General features: G+C 49.2%; 1 protein-coding gene across 1 annotated transcript in view; it reads left to right on the top strand.

Moving 5' to 3' along the window:
- P3H2 (prolyl 3-hydroxylase 2) overlaps window positions 1-14,561 on the top strand; it is a 66,464-nt gene extending 51,903 nt beyond the window's left edge. The window contains exons 2-15 of the mRNA XM_054386014.1: window positions 1,354-1,500; window positions 2,439-2,628; window positions 5,251-5,382; window positions 6,518-6,660; window positions 7,963-8,052; window positions 8,549-8,589; window positions 9,097-9,191; window positions 10,187-10,314; window positions 11,307-11,402; window positions 11,493-11,643; window positions 12,129-12,246; window positions 12,407-12,482; window positions 13,359-13,499; window positions 14,469-14,561. Of these exons, the coding sequence (XP_054241989.1) occupies window positions 1,354-1,500; window positions 2,439-2,628; window positions 5,251-5,382; window positions 6,518-6,660; window positions 7,963-8,052; window positions 8,549-8,589; window positions 9,097-9,191; window positions 10,187-10,314; window positions 11,307-11,402; window positions 11,493-11,643; window positions 12,129-12,246; window positions 12,407-12,482; window positions 13,359-13,499; window positions 14,469-14,561 (1,641 nt within the window). The remainder of the gene's footprint in view (window positions 1-1,353; window positions 1,501-2,438; window positions 2,629-5,250; window positions 5,383-6,517; window positions 6,661-7,962; window positions 8,053-8,548; window positions 8,590-9,096; window positions 9,192-10,186; window positions 10,315-11,306; window positions 11,403-11,492; window positions 11,644-12,128; window positions 12,247-12,406; window positions 12,483-13,358; window positions 13,500-14,468) is intronic.
- The last annotated feature ends 10,610 nt before the right edge of the window (window positions 14,562-25,171 follow it).

Here is a 25,171-nt window from a genome sequence, read left to right on the forward strand (position 1 = left end):
CCACCTGCTGGGAAGCCAAGGGGTTGTTCTGGAGAGTAATGTCCTTAGAAAAACTCCAAGTGAAGGACTGGAATAGATCTTGTTTTTGCAGTAAAAACTGGCTTCCCTGCATATGCTGCCAGCACAGAGCTGGTCCTGGAAAACTTCTGAAGTCACCCAAGGCAAATTTTGTGCATTTCTGTGGGCACTGCAGCACAGTGGTGCCTTGGTTTTCAAAGGGCAGATCTGGGGAGTAGGCTGAGATGCCTTCTCACCAGAGTTTTCATCTTTCATTTGGAGGTATTCATGAATGCTTCTTGAGCCAGCTCTGCCCTGGCCTTTCTGAGAACTGTGCAAGCAATTTGGGCTGTGCTGGAACAGCAGAGCATCAGCAGGGGTTTAGGACAGCACCCACCTGGCATGGGTCTGGCCCCATGGAGATGGCTGAGCTTTTCCTGCTTTCAAAATGTCTTCATGCCCCGGTGACCAACATGTGAGCATGCCCAGTCTGATCTAGAACTAGCAATTTCATAAATCCCCTAGCAGATTTGGATGTTTGTTCCTATTTGGTGTCTCCCTGTCAGAAGCACTCAGGCATTCTTGAGAAACTCAGGCAGTGATTTCCAGCAGCTGTGATGTGTCCAGTTGCCACCAGTTTGACTTGCACTACCCCCTTGTTTGCTCTGCAGACTGTGTTTGCACTTGTCCTAATCTAAACAACACTGATGGAAGTGCTGGAGGCTTCTCTGGAGGATTCGCTGTGTGCCAGGAGGCTCAGCATGTGTCCTGCTGTGCTCTGCATCTTCTCCACTTCCCTTGCCTTTAAGCTGGGTTCCAGCCACTGTCATCTCTCTCTCCCTTTCCCCTTTTTTAATGCAAAAATTGTTTTCAGCAGCTTGCTGCACTTTTGGATGTGCCTGAGCCTGAGCTCAGGAGAAGCCTAGCACAGTGGTACAGAGTTTGATGCCAGTTTCACTATCAAGGAGAAGAGTTGGACATAGCTTTCCACTCCTCTCTCTCATACCTCCTGAGACCACCTCTCCACCTGGGACTGTGCAGGGGGTTGGAGTAGCTGAGGATCAAAGGATGTACATCTGGAAAATAGACCGGGTCCCATCAGCAACAGACCATGCTGCAGACAGAGAAGTCTGGCTCCCGGGAACTCTGGATCCTCTGATTTCTCTTGCACTGGGCTTACCTTTCATTTAATCTGTTTCCTTTAGCCTCTGTGTTCAGGTTTTCATTGCTTACCCCAGTCATTGCCTAGTTCAATGGTATCAAAAGGGTGTTAGAGGTATAGGTGTCAGAGAGGGCAGCATAAACTGTTGTATTCGGTGTCCTACATCACCAACTCACTTTCTCATCTTGTTACAGCTGAACAAGCTAGAGGAGGCAGCAAATGCAGCTCACACCTTCTTCATGGCAAACCCTGAGCACATGGAAATACAACAGGACATTGAGAATTACAAGACCACAGCAGGGAAGGTCAGCTTGATTGACAGGGAAGCCAAGCAGCACATGGTGAGTCTGGGCTGAAGAGGTGCCTGGGTTAAGTATCAGGCGGTTTGGAGAGAAGAGGTTTAGAAGGCCAGAGAAGCAATGGGAAGATTCTTGCTGAGGTCCATGTTACAATAGAGCAAACTCTCCCTTGCAGCACGCTCCTTTAAAGCCAGCCATCTCCTACTTTTTCAAGGCTCTCTCTGCTCTCTGTTTGATGGTTTCATGTCCAACCTGGTCGCTCACTTCAGGGAATTCTGAAGTCACCCATAGCTGTGAACGTGCACCAGCAGGCAACTTTGACAGATGCCTCCATGGGCACTGATGGACACATGAGGCTTATGTGTGTTTCTCTTGAGCTGAGTTCTCCCACCTGGGCAGGGTAGGTGCACATGAGTGGCAGTGCTGGTAGGAGTGCAGGGTGACAGGTGGGAGAGTGACAGCTCTTTCCACCTCCTCAAAGCAGAAGTCCAACACAAATTCTGGGGCCAACTCCAACTTAACTGACTTTGCAAGACTCAAGGAAGCAGGAGTGGTTGTTTGATGTAATTAATGGAGGTACTCATTAGGGGCAATTCTAAGACAGTTCTGCCTCAGTCAGGAACAGGTTTTTTTGTTGGCATTCAGCATAGTTGTTGGATGTGAAGGTAAAAGCAAAGAAAAGGAGTATTTTTTCATACAATACATAATCCAGAAGTGGCACTGAGGATTTCCTAAGTATGAAGGAGTTCAGAAGAGCATTTAGGCAGGGCTACAAGGTCCCAGTAGTCCAAAAGTCCACTAATGGCTTGAATGTAGTTGGGTACAACAGCTTACATCTGGTAGGCACCCAGGGAGATCTTTCTGTCCCTGCTCCCTTGCACTGTTTTTTGAGAAGTACCTGCAGGTGGCAAGGGCAGGATGCTGTGGTCTGAGCAGCACAGCTGACTCATGGTCTTGTCTTCTACCTACCTACTTTGCAGGAGGACTACAGTGCTGGAGTAAGGCACTATGACAAGGAGGAGTACAAGCTGGCCATTGACTACTTGGAACGTGCATTGAAAGGATACTACGCTGAGGATGCAGACTGCCAGCTCATGTGTGAGGGACCACAGAGGTTTGAGGAGCATGAGTACTTGGAGTATAAGGGTGGCCTCTATGAAGCTATCGCAGGTGAGATTTTTTTTTTTTGCATATTTAGGGTTCTCACCCTTTGCCCTGCAATGGTTTTAATTATTGAGTTTGGGCCTTTGGCTGAATAGTAGCTATAGTAGAAGAACTGCATTTCCAGATGTGTGGAGCATTTTTTAAGAGCTGGAAGTAAAGCTGCTATAACATAAGCTACCTCAGTTTCCCTCTCTACATAGGCTCACATACCTCGCTGGAATCTAGATATTGCTGGTCTCTTGTTTACATTGTTCTCTTTGCTTCAGTGCATATGAAAAGAGCAGCAGGGTCCTCTTGGTCATGCTCCAGGTGGTCAGGAAAGCTGCCAAAAAGGCTCAGAACATAGATTTCCTCCTCGTCCAAAAGGATGGATTTGTCATTAGCAGAGGGCCATCAAATTATGATCTTAACTGAAATCTCTGGGGAGGATTGAGCATTACTATGTAATCTTCAGATTTGCATGCATGGCTCTGAGCCAGAGGGGATTAAAATGGTTCATTCTCAGTAGAAATGAGATTACATTTAATTAGTTGTAAAGGGAAAGAAGAGCAATAAATTAAGGTTTGTTTGGTGACAGAAGAGTTATTTGTCTGCTCATGGCCTTGGACTTGCATCAAGCTCTGCAGTTTTGCTTCTTGTGTGGAAAATCCTTCACTCAGATGCAGATTATGTTTCGGTTTTGTGTAATTCTCTTTGTGGCGAGACAGGAAATCTAATTGAAACAACCAAGATGAGAAACCACCAACATAACTGATGGGAAGCTGCCTTTGTTGGGTTTATTTATCCGTGCAAAAACCTATGAGGAGTGTTGTAAGGGCTGACTTGGTACCAGTGTAACTGTCAGCTGATTGTGCCTGCTTTTAGAGCCATGACCAGGATGCCAAGGGTGTATCAAGCCCTCCAGCCTTTGCTGGCAAAGAAAGCCCATCTTGCTTCTCATGGAAAGCTGCTGCTCATCAAACAGTTTTAAATTGTTACTGTGCTGTGCAAGTCAAGTGCAGCCCCAGTGAGCAGAGATGTTTCTGTGCTGGATCATGTGGAGTGCAGCAACATGGTTGTGGAGTGATGGTCCTTAACCCAACACATCACTTGGGAGTGAGAACATGCCAGATGGTCTCTGCAAGTGCCATGATTTGGCTTAGCCAGATATGCCTGGGAATAACAACTCCAAATCCCAGAGCCATTCAGGCATCCAAAGAAACAGGGAAATGAGGGTACATGGTGGGAAATAAGATACAGAATGCAATTGCTTTGCTATAGGGAACTAAGTTTACCCCTGGGTTCAGGGTGCTCAGGCCCAGGTGTTTCAGCAGTGAGTGGCAAGACGAATACACCAAGAAAAGAGAGTTTAAATGTCTTCAGAACTCATTTATCTTTTTAATCCCAAGCTGATTTTCTGTGTTGCTGCATGGGGTTGAACCACTCTCACCTCTCTACCCCAGAGACAGATGCATTTCAATGAATTGATTCCTGCCAAGGGCATCTTGACAGTACCAAGAAAAAGCTGTGCTTCTCAGTGAGGAATTTTTCCAGGTCTAGGATACTTAAATAGACTTAAATTACTACAAAATTATTGATGTCCTTTTCCTTCTTGCTCTCATTAATGTGATAACCAGGATGTGTATGGTGATTCATGTAACTACTCAGACTACCTGCTCCAAGCAAATAGGGGCTGTTTTGAGTTTCCACTTGATTTCATTGCAAATTCCTCAGGCTGTTTTTTTGGCAGCTCTGAGAAATGCTTTGGTAGCTGAGCACATGTTTGGGTTTTTGTTTTTTTTTCCAAGCCTGTGTTTATTTCTTAAGGTTTTTAATGGTGTACAGAGACAGAGCAAGTGAAGTAGATTTGTAAGTACATTGCAGCAGAGGCTCCAAACTGGAAACAGATGTCAGTGCTGGCTTCAAAACTGTACAGCTGATACAACGCCTATATTGTGGACTCCCACCAATTAAGAAACCTTGCTAATGGCAGATGTTTACCACATGCTTGCATTTCCCTGGGAGATACCACATCTTTAAGGACCAGCAAACACAGGGATTTTGCTGCCAATATTTGCCCCTTAGACCTTTCAGACTCGTGGTGCAGGTGCCTTGCTTGGTCTTGCTTGAGAAGAAGCTTGCACCAACTCCTCTTACGTAAACCTTCCAGTGCCCTCCAGAGTTCTCTTGCTGCATAAAGGAGAGGATTAAAGATGAGCTGAAGGAAGGGAGTGTGAAGATGATAGCACATGTGACCACCCTTTCTTCACAACTCTGCTTGCTTTGTGGGTGTTCTCACCTTTGATTTGGCTCTTGGGATTGAAGAGATATCTGCCACCTGCACATCTCTGCACCCATCCAGCTTTCCTAGGCAGAGGCAGCAGGAACCCAGCACACAAAAGAGATGCTCAAGCTCCCTCTACAGCTGACAGAAGAAGAAAGTCATTTCTCAAGAGGGGCAAAAATATGACTGCAACTCTCCATTAGCAAAGGAGCCTGAGCTCTTTCTTTAGGAGCCCAGCTATCTGCTGCACCACAGCAGCATGAGCTGCACATCCTTCAGCTGAGGAGATTTAACCTCTCTCTGTCCTCGTCTCAGCACCATCATCCTCCTCAGTTCAGACTGTCTTCTCTCTCTTTTCTTGGCAGATCACTACATGCAAGTCCTGGCCTGCAAGCACGACTGTGTCCGAGAACTTGCCACACGGTCAGGCCGTATCTCACCCATTGAAAATTTCCTTCCCCTCCATTATGACTACCTGCAGTTTGCCTATTACAGAGGTAAAGGCTGCTTTGCTGTTCCTCCTAGTTCTTGCTGACTAGTGTTACATTTTGTACAAGTTTGAATTGTTTCTTGTGGCAATGAAGATTTTTTTTTTTTTCCTCCCCCCCCATGATCTCAGTGCTTCAGTGATGCAGTAGCATGGTCTGAAAGAGTCAGGAAGCAAAGAGCACTGGAAATTGTCTTTTCAAAAGTCCAGGTGACTGAAATACGATTAAGCATTTTTGTAAAAGTGTCAGGTTTTGAAAGCTGGACCTGCAGGTTAAATATTACTCTTCTTTAAATAAATAATGCATTTTTTTTAGGGTCCTTTCGTTTGCCTTTTGATATTAAAGTTATGGAGATTTATGTGTTTCACATGTTCTGAAAGAAGTTGGTAGATTTTACAAGTTAATATACAACAGATACACAAGTTAGCCCAAGCTTACCTCGAGATGCCAATTTTTGCTCATTACCAAGTATTTTAAGATTCACAGTAAAGCTGCAGGAGTTGACAACACTGCAAAATATCAGAGAGCTGGCAGTGCTATGAAATACAGCCAGTCATGTGGTCCTGTATGGTATTTTATTATGTTACATAAAAGAAAATCTAAGCAGAATTCTGCTATCTCAGGCTTGTGCTAAGAGCTCTTTCCTGAAAAGAGCAGAATGTGAGGGTCAAAACTGCTACTCCAACCTGAAGCTTGAAGAAAGCTGGAGGAGTTAGCAGCATTTTGTGCTGACAAAGGCTTTTTTATTCCTCTGCCCAATTAAAAGTTTAATGCAGTGGGTAAAACCCCCTTGAGCCCTGAGAGATGCTACACAGAAGAGTGGCAGTTTGCTCCCAAATGACATCCACATCCTGCCCATCCAGCTGGACACCACCTGACCTGTCTATGACCACAGAGAGGTTGTCTCTGGGTGCCTCAGTTTTCCTGATGGTGAAATGGAGCAGTTAAGACAAAGCTGCATCAAAAGAGCCTTGTCAAGGGCTGGGCTCACCCTTCAGCCGATGGAGAGCTCAGACTGTGCCCTCCCTCTCTGCAGGCTCCCCTCCCAGGCTCTGCCCCGCCGTGCCCTGCGTAAGCTCCCAGCACCACCACTGAGGCTGTGCCCTTCTCTGCCCCCCTTGACAACTGTTGTGTTGCCTCCCAGTTGGTGACTACGTAAAAGCCCTGGAGTGTGCCAGGTCCTACCTCCTCTTCCACCCGGATGATGAAGACGTCTTGGAGAATGCAAGTTATTACGAGGGCCTCTTGGAAGGCACAGTGGATCCAGACACCATCAAACCCAGAAAGGTAAGAGTGAGTGTCACCCAATGTCACCCTTGGTGTGATGCTTTAACAAATGCATAAGCTGAAAATGAAAGCAGCTTGGCAGCTTTTATCCAGTGAGACCACTTTGAAAACAGGTGTGGAGGTGCTGGGCTAGCTGGTGATGCTAATTGTTCAGGATACAAGTCCAGAGTCACTGGTGTGGGGGAGAAGCTGGAAGACAGGATCTTCTCTAAATAGGCACTTCAGCTTAGCAAGGCCGAAGAAGGGCAGAGAGGGTGATGACTGAGTGACTCAACAATGTAAACCCTCTTCTCCTTCATTGCTCCAGAGATGTAGAGGAGGAATGCAATGAAGAACAGAGGACAACCTCTGTTAAGAAAAGGCTGAGAAATATTTTCCCAAAGGGGGGGTTGGGATGTCAGTGTTACTCTCAGCTTGTTCTGCAGGGAGTAGCTTTGCTATCACCAGCATTATGCAGGGGTCAGACAACCAAACAGTCACCCAGCAGGACCTGCTTCCTCTCTGGTCTGTGCAGGCTTTATCTGTGGCCCTGGGGCTGCCTTTCTCACGATGCAGAAAAGGAGGAGTTCCTTCTGTCCCATCACAACCCTGCTGGGGCTGAGTCCCCTTGTGCCATAAACAGAAAGTAGGCCGGAACTGAATTATCCATCCCCTTGGGAATTCCTTGATTTCCAGGAAAACCAAAAGGTGAATTTGATAAAATGCTAAAAAAGAAAATTGAACTGATAAAAAAGAAAACAAGAACAATTGTTGCTTCTCCTCACGAAATGAATCTAAGAAAAAACCTGAAGTTGATAAAAACATTTCATTGTTTCCAGTGTTTTGAAGTTTTCTGTAAAAAAGTTCCAGCTGGCTATGCTTTGTGATCACTGAGCACCCTGAGCATGTCCCAGGCTGTGGGCTCCATGATGCAGATGGGGAACCAAGGCACAACCCAGCCAAGGTTTCATCCCCTGCCACCTGAACCTGCCTCCCATTCTGCAGCTGGGGCTTCGCTGGCCAGCCTCTTGCACAGATACTTAGAGGCTTTCCATGCTGCCCAGCGCTCTCTGCCAGCCATGGACATGTATTTGGGGGATCCAGACTTCCCAAATGAGCTGCTGAACAGTTGCCCTTCTGCACTGTATTGAGCAGCTCATCCCCACGTCCAGGGTTGCTTTAAGGCATGACCCAAGCTTCCCTTGCCTCAGGAGAGTCCGTGCAGTGTTGCATGACGATCAAATCCCTCTTGAAGCAGAGGTGGGTTGCCTGTGTTTTGGGAAGGCTACATGTGGAACTACTCCTCTCTTTTTGTCTTTTCAGGAAGCCAAAGTGCTGCTGAGGCGCCATAAGCTGGAGTCTCACCTCTTGCGGGTGGCTGCGGCCGGCCTCGGATACACCTACACAGAGCCGGTAATGCCTGGGTCTGGTGTCCAGAGGACCTTTAGGTGCTCGTAGCTAGGGAACCAGCTTCCCCTTCCCCTCTCCTGCAAAATGAGTCCTGTGTAGGTGGCTCAGGAGCTGGATCTTGGCCTGTTTGGTCCATATGGGGAAATGGTGATGCCAAACCAAGGAAGGAAGCCATTCCTAGGTTGAAGCAGCAGCAGGGACAGCCTGGTCTGGCTGCCCTGCTGTGGTATCTGACTGTGTCTCAGCCCCTGCCGTGATGGTGAGGTGGGACAGAGAAGGCCAGGCAAGCCAGGCTCCCTCTGTGCTTGTCATATGGTGCCAGTTTGGGTTGGGCTTACATTTTCAATTTGGTGACCCCAGGCAATTGCCCAAAGTTGTGTGGCACGGATCCATACGAGGGAGGCTGGCCAATGTCCCCAGGTGTGAGGCAAAGCATGTAGCTCCCTGGCTTCAGCTGCAGCATTAAATTGAGAAGCACAACCTCTCTCTCTTCTCACAGAACTACTGGAATAGGTATGGTGCCCGCCAGGATGAGCACAGGTGAGTCACCACCTGCCCCAGCCAAGCATATGGCTTCACTGGTCCCTGCAGCAGGGTGAAGGGGATGGGATGATGCTCTCGGTGTCTGTGGTGGGGTACCAGCCTGCCATTTGGAGATGCTGCCCACCCCAAAGCACTAACATAGTTCAGTGAAGGCCCTTTGCCCCTTACCATTACAAATACTCCCACAAACATCTTATTTTAGCTGAGTGGCTCAAAACCAGCCATGGTCTAGAGGGAACTTGGTCAGTGAGGCGAGTGGTACTGTTCAGGTTTTGTTTTTGTGTTTTGCTGGTGGAAATTGTTATTCCCATTACCAGAAAAAAGTGTTTGCCACAGAACAAGATGAGGGCTTCCACTTGTGTGATGGTGACGTTTGTACAAAGTACCAATTTGCCTGCTTTTTTTCATGTATTCTTTTCTGAAGGGTGTGAAATAGCACAGTTCCCAGAACTGGTGACCTGTGGCCAAAGTCAGGATGTTTATCTTCTCTCTCTTGCTCCTCAGTGTCCCATCAAGTGTTAGCAATGAACCAGAGGATGGACCCCGACTGTCCCTGGTAAAGAAACCCATGCCAAAAACAGATCGAGAGTTGAAGGAGGGTAAGTCTGATGAAAATGTTCCAACAAAATCAGAACTTTTTTTCCTCTTGCTAGAGATGGCAGACTGCAAAGACTGGCCACTGAACAATGAGAGCAAATCCTGTCTGAGGGGGCTGAAGTTTTAAGAGACAGAGAAGTCTTCAGTGCTGCCACAGTATTTCAGGGGCTGTGGATCTCACCAGCACTGCTCTGCTCCTGGACTTGAATTTCTCACATCTCTTGACCAAGGGAGAGTCTTCCTTCCTCCACACTTTCTCTCTTACTTCCAGGGACTGGGATTCCTGAGGGCCAGTCTTAGCAGTAAAGACTGAAGCAAAGGAGACAGACTGGCTTGTTATTTCATGTCTTGGCTTACATCAAGTCGCTTGGTTTTAAGGGCTATCGTCAGATACTTCAACTGATTTTAGCACATTTTCAGCAACTGCAGAAAATACCATAAAGGCAAGATTTCCCCCATAACAGTTTTGTCCTCAGTCAGCTTGTCCACTCCCAGCCTCCCTTCTTGGTGGAGAACAGCTTACTGTAAGCTGAGGACTGCGTTAGGTTTTTTTTGTGTGTGTAGAAGACAAAAAACCCACTGATGACAATTGCAGAGAGCAGTTGTGAATGCCAGGCTGGCAAGGTCCACAGAGAGCAAATGCAATGGAAACTTACAGTCTCCAGGGCAGGAGAGCCAAGTTAGCCAGTGTTCATGTCTCTTAGCCTGTCTCAATGGGTTTTGGCATTTTCAGGCTATGCTCCCTGCATTTGCAAGGCAGCTAATGAGAAAATGGAAAATGCTGCTGCTCTTGCAGCAAGTTAATTTAATCTCTGGGTGTTTCCACTGCTGCTGTTTCTGTCATTGCTGATGTGAGGCCAAGCTCTGCACTCTGCTGTGAAGCACTTCCCCTGGTAGCACACCCAGGTGACTTTGGCTGGTCCTCAGCCACAGTACCAGATGTCATCGAGGCCAGGGCATGTTCAGCAGACTCATTTTGTGTCTTTCTTTCCATCAGGAGGTCCTCTTCTCTACAGCGACGTGAAGTTTGTTTACAACTCACAGCAGCTGAACGGCACCCAGCGAGTGCTGCTGGATAATGTCATCTCTGAGGAGCAGTGCAGAGAGCTTCACAGGGTGGCCAGTGTGAGTAGGCAGTGCCCCTGGGAGGACACTGGGCTGAGTGCCTGCTGCTCATCCCTGAGCGGGCTTGAGCTGAATGTATGATCAGCCCCTGGAGAGGCTCTGGGTTCATGCCTCACATGTGAGTGTTGCAGCTAGTGCCAGGGTGCCTATGGAGACCAGTCAGATGCTTTATCTCCATAACACACCCAGCACAGAAGCTGTTGCTTTATCTTGGGCTGTTCTTAGACACATGCTGCAAGACAGAGCCCATGCAGAAGTAGCTCTGTCAAGTGTTATATTCAAAGGATCCTCATCCACAGGCCTGGCTGGACTTTCTCATTCATCATAGCTGGTGAAGGGCCTTGAATACAAGTCTTATGAGCAATAGCTGAGGCAGATGGGGTTGTTTAGTCTTTGGAAGAAGAGGCTGAGGGGAGATGTCATTGCTCTCTACCTCAGAGAAGCTTGGAGTGTGGTGGGGGTTCATCTCTGAGCTCACATTCACAAGTGACGGGACAAGAAGAAACAGCCTCAAGTTGTGCCAGGGAGGGTTCAGGTTATTAGGAAAAAGTTCTTCACAGGAAGGGTTATCAGGCACTGGAACAACCTGTTCAGGGAAGTGGTAGAGCCACTATCCCTGGAGGTATTTAAAAGATGTGTGGGTGTGCTGCTTAGGCACATGGTTTAGTGTTAGTGGCTTAGCAGTAATGGTGGGATTGTGAGGTCTAGGCAGGTGGTTGGACTTGATCTCAAAGGTCTCTTCCAGCGTCAACATTTCTGTTGTTCTGTGGAGCCTGAGAAAAGACTGAGAGTGCCTGAACATTCCCAGCTGGGAGGTGGGTGGCCATTTTTCATCATCTCAGGATGAACTGTGTTCATGGAAAGCTGCAACTCATCTGTCACAGTCAAGGCAATCCTGGGGGATTTGGCAAGGAGGGTGCCAGGTACTTCCTTTGCAACTCCCCCTCTCCCGGGGAACCAGTTCACCCCTCACCCATGTTCCTGTCTTTCAGGGGATCATGTTGGCTGGAGATGGTTACAGGGGTAAAACCTCCCCTCACACCCCAAATGAGCGATTTGAAGGAGCCACTGTCCTCAAAGCCCTCAAGGTACATTTGCTTCCCTCCCTTGCTTCTCCCATGCCTTCTTTCCCAGCCGGTAGGCAGCACTGACCCTCTCTTGCTCCTCTGCTTGCCCAGTATGGCTACGAGGGCCGTGTCCCGCTGAGGAGTGCCCGGCTCTTCTACGACATCAGTGAGAAGGCTCGCAGGATCGTCCAGTCCTACTTCATGCTCAACTCCACGCTCTACTTCTCCTACACCCACCTGGTGTGCCGCACTGCCCTCTCCGGTGAGGGCTCGGGGGGCTGGTCTTGGGGCAGGGCTGGGAGGACAGGAGGGGTTCAGCCCCTCCACGGGGGCCTTATGAGTGGGGGAGATGAGCCTGAGAGAGCTCTGTTTTGTGTGATGCTTAAACTCGTGGCTGAAGGCTGTGCAAAGTCACTGTCCCCACAGCAGCATGAGCACTGCCGTCCCAAAGAAGTTAATATCTGGGATGTCTTTTATTTTTCATATGTCACTCTCCCTCTCCCTTTTCCTTTCTACTCCCTGGCTCTCCATCTCCCTTCCCTGCACTAAGGAACAAGCAGAACTGTGGAGATCTGAGTCCTCATGTGTTCTCTTTTCTCCCCAGCCTTTCCTATCCTCCTCTCACCTGTGAATATCATCTGCAGTAGGGTTGTCGCAAGCTCTCTGCTGTGATGGACCCACAAATCGTGGCATTTCCATCTCATCCACCCCTTCTCCTTCCCCCTTCTTCCACATGGTCCTGCCTAGGCCAGCAGGAGAGGAGAAATGACCTGAGCCACCCCATCCATGCTGACAACTGCCTCTTGGACCCTGAGGCCAACGAGTGCTGGAAGGAGCCTCCTGCCTACACCTTCCGGGATTATAGGTAGGAAGGAAGGAGGGGCTGCTGCTGGGGACCCTTTGCAAAGCAAAGCATCTTGCTCCACAGGCTGTAAGCCCTAAAGCTGGTGCACCCCAGCCATAGCAGAAGTGAGCCCTGAGCCCCTGCTGCTCCCCTCACAGAGGTCTCCCATTTCCTCCCTCAGTGCCCTCCTGTACATGAATGCAGATTTTGAAGGTGGCGAGTTCATTTTCACTGAGATGGATGCCAAAACTGTGACGGTGAGTCGGTGCTGGGAACCCAAGGCCATTCCTCAGCAGCCTGGACCAGGGCTCTGGGCTTCCCAGGAAGCCTGTGGCTCCTACCTTGCAAAGAGTCCATACAAAATCCTGCTGGCAGAGGTGCACAGACCTTCTGTTCCCTGTTCAGAGGTCGTATGGAGCTGGACCCTGCAGGTCACAGGGATGGCTGAGAGTTATCCCTGCCTAGAGAGCTTGCTAGGCTCCCACCCCACCTGGTAGCCAATCATGAAGCAATGCCAGACACATGCAGTGTCTGGCCCAGAAGAGGTCATGGTGGTGGATGTCAGTCCCTGAGGGGGATGGGGCTCAAGACAAAACCCCCAGCTCTGCATGGGGCAGTCTGGGAGACTGGGCACCCTCTCTGTGTTTGGGCAGAGTATCTGGGCACCATGCTGGAGTTCTGAAAGTTTAGTAGGTGCTAAAGGGTGTATTGCATCTACGTAAGACCAGAGCCAAAGGGTTGATTTGGCTGACACTTCTGCCCCTGAGGTCTTGCAGGATACCTGTCATGGAGTCAAATAAAGGAGAAGGGCATTTCACAGCCCATGTCAGGGCTGGTCTGAACCTCCTGTAGGTGGTCACCTGCAGGTTTGGTAAAGACTTCATGCCACCATCTCCTTTCTATACAATGGCTGCACAGCAGGACCAAGCCTGACACCTCCTTGTTCATCCCACACATTTTTACAGCCATGTCCTGAGATCTCTTTGTCCTCCAGAGCAGCTCACTGAGTCCTGGGGCAACGCAGAGAGATGCCCAGTAGGTCCCTAGCCCTGGCCCACAACAAACCCATGACAATGCCAGTGCATGCAGCTGTGCTTCTCCTTGCCATCTTGGTGTTGCCTCTTCTCCCACAGGCCTCCATCAAGCCCAAGTGTGGGCGAATGATCAGCTTCTCCTCGGGCGGTGAGAATCCTCATGGGGTGAAGGCAGTCACCAAAGGCCAGCGGTGTGCTGTGGCTCTCTGGTTCACTTTGGACCCCCTTTACAGAGAGCTGGTAAGTCCTTCCATCACAGTGTGAGGGGAGCTAAGAGGTACCCAGCATCTCAGAGGAGCCAGGGCTATCTTCAGCCTCCAGTTCCAGCACGTCTATTTTCCCCCCATTACACCTCTGTCAGCAGCATTCCTGTCCACTGCACCATGAGGACATGAGCTGGTGGACCCTGCTGGCCATGCTTCTGGGCACCCAACGCAGTGGGCTGGTTGGGTGCAGGGCTGGGTTGTGGCAGACTTCTGCAGAGGCAGCGCTGGGCTGGCCATTTCTGACACCTAGTGGCAATAACTTGATGAACGAGGAAGTCCTCCTCTACCATCCACAGCTCAGAGGCTAGTGATGTGTGGCTGCTGCTACGTCCTCAAAGGCAGTTTGCAGCCTGAAGTCCATGGGTCTGGGCACCTGGATACTTTGGGAGATCTGGGCTGTGGTGCATTTCAGCAGGCAACCTCCAAGCAAACATAAATGCAGGGAGAGACCAAAACTCTTGTGCTTTTGCAGGTGGGCTGTGAGGTGTTGGGAGAAGCTTATTTTCAGACATGCAGTCTTCTGTCTCTCTGCTTTTTGCCACTAGTTGGAATTCTTCTGTGCTTGGTACATGTATGGCAGGAGATCAGCCCTGCCCAGGGAGCTGGGAATCCACATCAAGTGGAGGAGACAGGAGGAGGGTATGCTGTGGTAGTGTCTGCTAGTGAAGTGTGATAAGGGACCAGCAATACGTCAGCTCTGCCCCAACTATTGCTGCCCCTGGAGAGAAGAGGGAATGAGATATTGAGAGGCAAAGGAATTTGATCAATTTTGCCCAGCAAATCCTCAGCTCAAGTCCCAGATTCTTCCTTGTCCTCTCAATAGCACTGCTGGCCTACAGATGAGCTGCTTGCTCTGGGTCCTCCCAGCAGGCTGAGCTGTGCTGAATAAGCTGGGAGCAGGCACTGAAGCTCTGCTGTTATAGTTTCTTCCCTTCTCTTGCAGGAGCGAATCCAGGCAGATGAAGTGATTGCCATGTTGGACCAGGAGCATCTAGGACCCAGTGAAATGAACATCAACCCAAAGGATGAGCTATGAACTAGGCCAAAGACTTTTTCTATTAAATATTTATTTAATATTGTTAATCTTATTTAGAACCCTTCTATTTTTGTACAGAGCTGCTGTATAAATTAACAGGTTAATTATGATCGTGGAGTTTCAGAAGTGCCTCTTCTGTGTTTAGCACAGCTCTTGCTGAGACCTCTCATCTCTGTGCCAGCACCTCCTGCTGCAACTGATTCTGCCTCTGGGATTCCCTACCCTTCCCTAGTGCTTCTCAGGACTTATTGAGGCCCACTATACCCTCTTGGAGAATCTCTTCTTTTTCTTCCTCAGCCAGAGATAGCTGCTTCTCTTTAGCCTCTGCTAGAGAAATGTCTCAGGTGTAGTAACAAACTAATCTTTCTGCCTTTGATAAGTGTTGGGTGAAGACCCAGGCAGTGATACCTGGAGGAAACTGGAGCACAGTTCAGTTATTTCCATCTCAGATCCCTTCACTATTTGAAATAGGCTTTTTAGGAAAAAAAAAACAACAAAACAAAGCAAACCCCAAGTCCTAGCAAAATGTGTATCTCCATAGTCATGCAAAGCTGGCATTTGGACATTAATTCTGAGCAGCTTCCAGAAATCACCTGATGGGCAAGGGCATTGGCTGTGTACAAGCAAGAAGGGCTTTGAGTTGCAGCTGACTGTGGTGAAATAGAGTCTGTCACTCACATTCAGTCCCTGCTCTTGATAATGGCCTGGGGTACATGAAAGAAACTGCTTTACACTGCATCCTTTGAGCTTCCAGCCCAGTGCTGCTTCTGGAAAACCCACAAGGTTCTTCATGTCATCTTCTAAGTCATCATTTCCAGCTCCATGCTGAAAAGCATCTGAAAGGCTCAGGGATGTTACAGTGCCATGGTGTTGGGTGACTGTGGTGCAGCTTTCTGCTTCAGGTGTCCTGGCTGCATCCTGCCTTCCTGATGGTGCAGGAGCAGCAGATGTCCACAGTGAGTAACATTACCTCAGACTATCTCTGACCCAGTCTGAGGGTGTTGCAGTGAAAGCACATGCTGCTTATCACAAGAGACTTACCATGCTGCTAAGCCAGCAAATCGTCTCTCTCCCATCATTAAATTAACTCTTGTGTATGAGATCAGAGCAACCCCTACCCATCCGAACTCACTGGAGTCACTAAACTGCCCACATCTGTGACATATGGACAGCTTTTATTTTGACCAAACAGTTGCTTCTGCTGCTGGAAAGCAGTTCCTAAAAGGCAGGTTGCATCAATTGTTGCTGTTGTATTTACTGCAGGGCTGCTGCCTCTCCAGAAAGCACTGCAGGGATCTTGGCTGGAATTTGCTTCTCTGAGCAGCTTTGCTCTGTTCTCTGTTGCACTGGCACTTCCTTAGTCTTTTCCTGCTCCCCATTGCCAGCTTTGACAGTTCCAGAACTTACAATCTCCACTAGGGAATTGTATTTTCTCTTTGTTCATGCAGCTTGTACCTATCCAAGTTGTCCAGGCTCAACAGCACTCTTTTCATCTAGTCACTGGCTGCAAGGGCCAGATGAGGATGGTCCTTCTGTAGAGACCTCCTCAAGAGCTTGTTCTGAGCAAAATAAAGGGGAACTCATCAGGAAAAATGAATGCTTAGACTGTGAAGGGAGCACCATTACTTCCTAGAAAATGGTAGAAGGGTCATTTGCTGCACCTTCTCCAGTGTGGAATCTGCAAGGGAGAAAGCTCTGAATGTTTCTCAGCCACCAGTGTAGGTTGTTTCTTGGTGGTTATCTGCCTTCCTTGTAGACTGCTGACAGATTCCTGACAGATTCATTAACTGCCTACAGGTCTATGCTTTTCAGAGACCCTTCCTGGCTTAAAGGTCTCCCCTGTAAGTGCTTACTCCCTCCTTCTTAAAACAGCCAGAGTAAAAGCTGTCAGGAAGAAGAGGAAGGCAGCTGGAGTGCTGAAGCACTGATTGTGCTGTTCCTCATTCACACCATGCTATTGCATTCAAGACTTGACTCCTCCATGTTGCACCTTCAGCATGAGTTTGTGCTGCCATCTCCCTGACAACCACATCTTCCTGGGTGCACCCTGTGGAGCTGCCCCTTCCAAGCAGCTCAGGGCAGCCTCTGCTCTCCCGGGAGCTGCGGAGATCCCACCAGCTGCTCCTCCTGTGGGGAGGTGGGGCTGGGGGCATTGCAGGTCCTGTTTTGTTTGCTGCTGTGGTGGTTAGCCAGAGCTGTTGTCTAAATCCAGGGGAAATAAATTAAACACAACATCTGAGCCTGTCTTTGTCTTTCTTTAGCCAAATACCAGAAGGGAAGACTGGGCAGGATGCGGTTTGTCTCATGATGGTGCCTCTCCCTTTGGAATTTCATGGAGAAGCATGTCACAGCCCATGTGCACTGCTTGGCTGGGGAGCTTTGATGGAGAACAGTGGAGCAGCCTCAGAAGGGTGCAACATTTCAGGACTCAATAGCAAACACAAACTCCAAATCCCCAAGAAAGGGAAAGCCTCCAGGCTGCCTCAGCCTTGCTGCTCCCCACACTGCTTTGCTGCTGAGATCTGCCTCCAGTACATGTCAAGCTGAAGCCAGGAAACAGGAATGCAGTGAGTCAAAGGCACTTTCCTGTTTGTTTTTTCCACTTCTCTGCCAAAGTCTAGCTCAGAAGTGGATTTGCATTTCTACTGCAACAGCAGAGGTGGTTGCCAAATTTATCAGCACACTGTAGCCTTGCAGGAGCAAGTTACAGAGCTCTTGGGGACATGCACAAAATACAATGTAGGCTTTTGGGTCTTTTTTGTGTCTTGACTGGGATGGGTTGCTGCCAAGACAGCTTGACCTCTGAGAAATTAATTTTAACTCTTTGATTTGAGGTAGGGGCCTGGCATCTGCCAGAGATGTTAGCATCATATCCAGAATGTCCACAGGGCACCCAAATCCCTGGAAAAAGAAAGCTGGCCACAAAATTGAACATACATGTTCCTCTTTCAACAAATGTGCCCAAAGGACCAGATTTGAGCTCCTCTTGGCCATGAGAGAGCCACAACCAACTTAGTATGTTGTCCATTTGTTATGTGTGACCCAGTTCTATCATCAGCAATAGGAGTGGTTTGGAGATGGAGATGCTTGAACCATGTCCTAGTTCCTTGTTAACTCTGCTATGCTCCTCCTAATACTAATAATATAGGGTGGGATTGGCAGGGTTGATTTATGACAGCCAATGAGAATTAAAAAGGAAAAAAAAAAAAACAATCCAAAAAAAAAAAACCCCCACCAAGCCAAACCACTCAAACATAATAGAATTTAGAAGTATTTAAAACAGTAAGTGAAGCAGGTTTGTGTGTGTGTGCTTGAGTGTGGCTGTTGCTGTGAAAGCAGAGCCCAGTATGGTGTTACTGAATGCACAGAGGATCTTCACTAGCAAAGAGTTTTTCTTTTGACATTCAGGTAGGTCCAAGCCAAATTTGCTTACCCCTTGCACAAAGCTGTTGCTAGGGGCTGCAGCGTGGGCTAAAGGAGGCCAATCTGTGCCACAGACACAAGCAATCATTAATGTTTCAGGAGACAGTACAGCTAAAACTGATGCCTTCATCAAGGAGAAGATGCGTTAGTGCACTTCACAGTCAGAGATGAGGCAGAAGTGTCCAGAGCCAGCAGCAGTGAGGGCACTGAGGCATGGGGAGCAGCATCTAGCAGGGGTCATGGGTAGCCTAACACTTAATTGAGAAGCATGGAGATCACCTTGTACAAGCAAATAACTACCAGTGGGGCCCAGCAGAAAGTCTGAGGCTGAGTCCTTTTGGGCTATAAATGCATGTAAGGTTGTCCAGTTCCCGTGCAAGGATCATCTCCCCATTTTGCAGCTACTGTGGTCATGGATGGGAGCAGAGCCTGGACTGATTTGGCACCTTTGTACTACAGCTGCTGGCGAGCTGCAGTGACCTGGCCAAGGGGAAGATGTGAGTGGAGGAAGGAGAAGGAGTTTGCACTGGGTACTGTTCATCCCTCCGGGTTCAACCTTGTCAGAGTCAACCTGAGCACTCACAGGCAGCCAAACATCTTCCCATAAAACACTTTTTCATTTAAAAAAAAAGAGGCTGTTTCCTCCTGTCTGCACACTTACCCTGCCTGGGGGCAAGGGGGGGGTGGGGGTGGTGGGAAACAAAGCAATAAACAAACCACCCCCCCAGAAAACCCCAACCAAATCAACCAACCAAAGGGACAGCTGGCTCTAATAGTGCTGTTAGTGAAATAAAAACAGGCTAGTCCTGCTTTGGGGAAGAACTACATTTTAAAAGGAAAGAAGCATGGATATCTTTCTTTTTTTCCCACAACTCCTCCTACATCCACACCCCACCAGAAGAGTCACTTTTTTTCTGCAGGAAATGTTGCTCTTTGGCTGTGTATTGGGGTTCCACAATATTCTGTTCTCTCCCAGGTGTGGATGGGCACATCTGTGCACTTTTCCTCCTGCCACCCCCATTTCCACAGCAGGCACCAAGGCCCAGGGTATAAGGCGTCTTGGTGACAGCAACACCACCTCTGGGGTGCCTCTGTTCATGAGGCCAAATCCTGCATTGTTGTTCATTCCAGGCACAGCCCTGCCTTCAGTGTGGGCCTGGGGGCAGTAGAAGGTGCTGAGTACAACAGGCCCCCTTCCCTGGGCTATATCCTGGTGCACAGCATAGTGTGTGTGGGTCACCCAGTCTCAGAGCACAGCCACACCAGCAAACTGCTGTCTCCACTCATCTAGTGGATGTCATGGCCAGCCTAGCATTACTTTTATCTTGTTTTAAACACCTGGTGAAAGCTGGCACCGAGTTTGTTTCCTTCTCATTTAGCAAAACTTTGTTATGGAAAAAAGAAAACCAAAAACATTGTAGATGTCAAAGATGTCCCAACCCCTTGGCCACCATCCAACCCTGTCAAAAATGAGTCCAACACACTACAGGAGCTTGAGAAAGCAAAACTCGTTGAGTTGCCTGTCCACCCTCACATTGTTTCTGGAGCAGAGTCCTGGGGAGCCTCAGGGGTTCAGCCTGTGTCCAGCTGGGCAGCAGTTGACAAGGGGCAAGGCTGTGGCAGGAGGGCACAGGCATCCACAGTGCATGCCATGGCAGGAGCAGGCAATGCAAGGGCCCTGTGGGCAAACAGAACGAGGCTGGCTAGTGGACACACTTGGGAAAGGAGCCAGTCAGCTAATGATGGTTTGGATAACGAGAATGGCAGTTCTAGTAGGTATTTCCTGAGGCTCAGCAGGGCAGGGCAAGGCAGGGGGAATTAATATGAGCTCAGTTTAGCTTCTACTCCTCCTTTATTTGTAATAAGATTAACAGCAGAGATGGCAGCAGCACCACCAGCCTGCCGCTGTGATGGGCTGCCCTGATAAGCAGCTCCTGTGCTGCCTTGTATGCAAGCCCCCTGGCTCTGGCACCCGAGGTCAGGCACCAGAGAAAAGAGTCCTTTTATCACACACCTTTTTTTGGGTTTTTTTGTTTTTTTTTTTTTTTTTTGCAGTGGCCTTAGGCTGGGGGAAACACATTGCATTGGACTGGCCTGGCTGCTCCCGGCAGTGCCAGTAGCATGGCTGACCTCCCAGTGTAGCCCAGTATCCCCATGCCCTCCTTGCAGTGCTTCTGCACCTGACACCAGCTGAAAGTTCTGGGTTAAAAGCTGGTCCCAGTTTTATTGGTGAGAAATGAGGCCACTGCTTGCCACCAATGTGCGCTGGGCAGCTCCGAGTGCAAGAAATGAACCTGGCTGGTTTGACTGAAATGAGGCAGAAGCTGGAAAGAAGTGTGAACGCCCTGCAAGGCACCTCCCAGCTGCTCATGCTGCTTTAACTGCACCATAGCAAAGGTGAAGAATCTCTCTCATGATCCCCCACATAGAGAAGAGAATGTGGAACCCTGAAAAAATTTGCAAAGATCTTTGTCACACCTGTGTACAGAACCATTCATGACAACCACGGAGCCATCTCTGAGTGGAAGTAGCTCTAATAGAGGAGCTTTGGCTGGAAAGCCACTGAAATAAAAGCCCTGTATTTTAAAAGCCCTCATAGTACTTGCAGTAACCAGACATGCATAGGCCAAATGTGGCCATCCAGGGCAGGAAACACAGCTGCTTTGTGGCACCTTGGCACAAGGTTCATCCCTGCAGAGCTCTCTGCAGTGGCTGAGCCTCAAGTCCCCTTCACCATGTTACTAGTCACTGGCCACATCTCCCCCTGTCAGGATGCCCATGAAGGGCATCTGTGGTGATGTGCATTTCTATGTGAAGCTCTTCTTCTGGAGCCTTATCAACATGTGCCCATGGTCCAGGGGTGGTCATTGCCATGGGGAGCAGATGCCAGGTGCTGGGGCAATTGTGGGGGTCTGTTCCCACCAGCATACAGGACAAAAAAACAACCCACCAGCATCTTAAAACCAGCTTGTTGCCCCTAGGCACCTGGGGGTTGTTTGTTCATCTTCTTTTCATTTCAACACCTCTTGTGAGAGGCTGGGAGCTGGCATTCACCACTCCTCTGGTGCCAGCTCCAAGACTGTTTTATTTGAGTTGCCGGCCAAATTGGGTGGCTGGGTGGAGACTGCATTTTCCCCTTTATTTTTGTTTTCCAAAAACCCTTCTGGCCCTGGGTGAGGCAGAAGGAGCTGAGTAGTTTCACGTCTATCTTCTCTGTGACAGTTACCTGCCTACAGCAGCAGGGCCACAGCCCAGCTCCTCCAAGCAGAGGAGCTGGGTGTGGGGTGACGGGCTCGCTAGGGTGCGGAAAGCCCTCAGCCACCCCCCACAGAAGTTTTTTTTTTTTTTATTCCACTCCCTTCCCAGGCACATTGGAAAAAGCTCTTGTGTGAGCTCATCCTTCCTTGCTCTGCCCAACTTGTCAAAGGAAAAAATAAGTCTTTAATATGGGCAGCCTGTGGCAGTGGGTGAGGATGGTGCAGGCTGTGAGTTGCTCAGCAGCAGTAAGCTGAAAAATCTCAACCTTGGAGTCTGGCCTCTTTTTGCACAGCTGCAGGGAAGGGGTTTTTCACCAAAGGTCCACAGGGAAAGCCCTGAGCCATGTGTGCTTGACACCCTGAGGTGCTCTGAGCAAACACTTTCAGAATAACCATCCCTACAATAGAAACATTGTTCCAACAGTGACTTGTTGGGATGGGATGAATAATATACAGAATTTGTCCCAAGCCTGGCTCTGCCCTGTGCTTCCCAAGGGGATTGATCTGGCCCTCACAGCCCCTACACAAGCAAAGGAGCCCAGGCAGGTTTTTTTACCATCTCACTGATGGATATGAAAAGAAGGATACTCATATGCATCTTCCACAAGTTCAACAACTGAAGCGCTATGCTCTTCTGTGCCTTGCAAACTGCCAGGTCTACCTCACCAGCTACAAGCCCACAGTGCTGCTACCAGGCTTTCCTAGCAGCTTGAGCTTGCTCACCCTTTTGGACTCATCTGAGAGGCTGCAGGGGAAAGTAAAGGTACCTTGCCCAAACCCAGGCACTGCAGAGAGTGAGGCTGAGTGGCTGATGAGCATGCACCCTGCCCTGCTCGGCTGACCCCACATGCATTTTCTCCTTGTGAGCTTGAACATCCACACCAGTTGCTGCAGCACTAACCCAGTAGCTATGACCCTGCCAGTGCCCTGAAAACAGCCTGACCATGGAGTCTGCATGGCCAGGAGCTCCAGCATGCTTGCCTGCCTGCCCCTCAGCTGCTGGGACTGATCGTGCTGGCAGGAGGTGCTAGCATGGCTGCTTGGTGGGAATCAGGCCAAATCTGCAAAGACTGTTTGCTCCCCTTGAGGTGGAAGATGTTACATCCTTTCTCCCCTTTCAGACTAATTACACTGAAACAAAAGGTGAGATACACCACATCAGGAATGTTACCAAGCCTTCGAGTCCTCCACCCAGTGGGATTAAGTGGGAGCTCCAGATGGCATGAAAGCAGATGCCAGCCCCTGTCCTCCGGCTCCTCTTGCTCAACCGCTGGCGCCACCAGACAAAAGATAACAAACATCTCTCCTGCTCTTCTGAGGGACCTAGCAGCAAAAGAAAATTTCCAGGTCAGGAGCTCCTGCATGATAGCCCATGCTCCAGGCTGTGTGGAAGAGCTGCCATCCTTCAGCATCCCCTTGTCCCAGGTGTGAACACCATGTAGTACTGGCATGTAAGGGAGACCAAAGAGATGCACAATCCAGGCATTGCTTTGGGATCTACCCCTGCTACCTTTGATCTGCATCTTACTTCCTCCACTTCCAGTCTTCTCATGGGATGATATGGCTGCTGCTGATTCCTCCTAAATGCTTTCCCCCTCCCTCGGCAGCTCTGCAGGTCATTGGTGGCCATGCTGCCAGGCCATGGCTGTCTGCAGGCAGCTTTGCTTTGCAGCCATCATTTGGTACAAACAAGGATAAGTGCACTTGAGAGATCCTCCTGTTCTACTCTGGGAGGTGTAAAAGGGCAGAGTGCTGCCTGGAAACACAGGCCAGCTCTGGGAGTATCACCCAGATCTTTTCCTTCCCATTCATACCTGGTGACCCCAGCCAGAGCTGCTCTTCTCTCACTTGCAGTTAGGATGCTCACAACCAGCTCAAGCAGCATGAATAGGAAGAAAATTAGTCTTAGGAAATGTGCCTGTGTTAGTGTAGATTTCCCTCTTGGGAACCCTTTTCTGCAGCCTCACTGGGTTTGATTTGACTGTCTCAATCAGGTGAAAGACTTCTCAAAGTTATTCTAGATGCCCTCACCTAACTAGGCATGCAAGGGTTAACCAGTGTGCTCCTTGGGTATCATTTTACTTTAAAGGGAGCAGAAGGAAGGCTATACTTGTTCCTCTTGAAGCTGTGAAAAAGAGTCAGGTGCTGCAGTCTTCCCAGCTAGGCTCTCTGTCTGGGCCTCATCTGTGAAATGCTGCAGTAACACTGTGCTGCTTTCTGGCTCTGGTAGCACCACTACAACAACAACAGAAAATAATTAAACCTCAAATTTCAGTCAGCTCACTCTGCTTCTGAGACCTCTTCAGACAGCAGAGTGCCTTCACCTTCTCCTCACCTGCCCATCTTCATCTGGCTGCTGGCAACCCTGGCAGGGCTTTCAGTCATGTTTAATTTCCTCACCCCCAAGGCAAGGTTTAAATAATCTGAGACAGCTGCTGCCCCTGGCCTGACAGTAACATGCTTGCCTTAATGGTTACTTGCTAATATTCTACCCTTGTGTGAAATGATAAGGTTCAGGGCCAGGTGGAACATGTTTAGCCATCTCTTCTTTGGGGTAAGCTGAGTCACTGCTGCTAGAGTTGTGCAAATCTAGTTTGTGTGTGAATATGTTTTTACCATGAGCCCTTAACTTTTAATGTACAGCACAATCCCACATGCTGATGGCTTCTAAACACCGGCTTCCTTCTCTGCTCAAGTCACTAATTAAGCAGCAATAAAGGCTAGGATATAAACTGTAACAGAAGTAACTGCCTTGCTAGCACTTAAAGCTATAGGTAAACCATGGGGCTGGTATCTTCCAGCTCACCCTCAGAGGCAGGCAGACACCACCACAGGCTGCTCCTCTAGAAAATGGAAGCCCTGCTCAGGACTTTCAAAGGATGTTGTGGGTTTGAGGCTCAGGCCAGAGCCTAAATGCCAGAAGGGAGAGAACTGGCTCATGCAAGCCAATGCTCAGGGCTAGGCATTTGCTCAGTGTGCAAGAACTCTCCATCAGCCTTCAGAGGGTCACAGATTGCCCTGGGGGAAGGCTGCCGAACACTGCTCTGGGGCTGGGCTTCATACACATGGGCACTGCAGTATCTTCTAGATATGCTGTGCTGGTGGTGACCCATTACCTTCTCTTTCTGTGAAAACCACCTCCATTTCCAAACAAAAGAATTCTATGATTCCATGAAAATACTCATGTTTGTCTTCAAGCTGGCAACTCTTTCCAGGCTCAGCACAAGCTGCTTGACCATGTCCTTGGAATAAAAAATCGATGCATTTATCTCACATTTCGCCATGGCACGTGAATAATTTGATGCAATTGTGTAGCCACCCACACCTGTAATTAATCAAAGAGGTTTTTATACAGCACTGTGCAATAGTATGTTTCCTAACACTCCGATACAGACTACTAGGATCTGTTGTAACATTTCTTACCCAATTACCTGGAGGCCAGAGTAGGGGTGAGCAATGGGGGCACTTCACTGCTGAGCAGAGAGCCTGTGTGGGCACAGCACAGCCCTGGAGCTGCCCATGGCTGCCAGCATGGCACACACCTCCTCACCTGCCAGCCAAGACGAGTGCCATCCTCTCCAGCTCCCTGGCTACTCCTTGGGAGCTGCAAACTCTCTTCATGGGACAGCCCTGAAATCTGCCAAGTGCCCCTCAGTGCTGGGGACAGCTCTCACATTTATCCTGCCCTGGGGTGGAACTAAATGTGGACCAAATGAAGAGGGAGAGCTTTTAAAGCCTGCACCAGCAAACCCAGCCAGAGCCAGATCATGGCCTCTGAGCCAACAGCCTGCAGGGAGCCCCAGGGCAGAGCCCCCCCTCTGCACCCAGCACCCTGCAGAGCTATGCAGGTGCAGAGCAGGGTGCTGGGTGCTGCTGGCAGGGTGCCGGGCTCCCCACCCAGACTGGCTGAGCTGGCTGCTGAAGCGGCGT

The sequence above is a fragment of the Indicator indicator genome, chromosome 13, assembly GCF_027791375.1.
Source record: "Indicator indicator isolate 239-I01 chromosome 13, UM_Iind_1.1, whole genome shotgun sequence".
Classification (NCBI taxonomy): Eukaryota; Metazoa; Chordata; class Aves; order Piciformes; family Indicatoridae; genus Indicator; species Indicator indicator.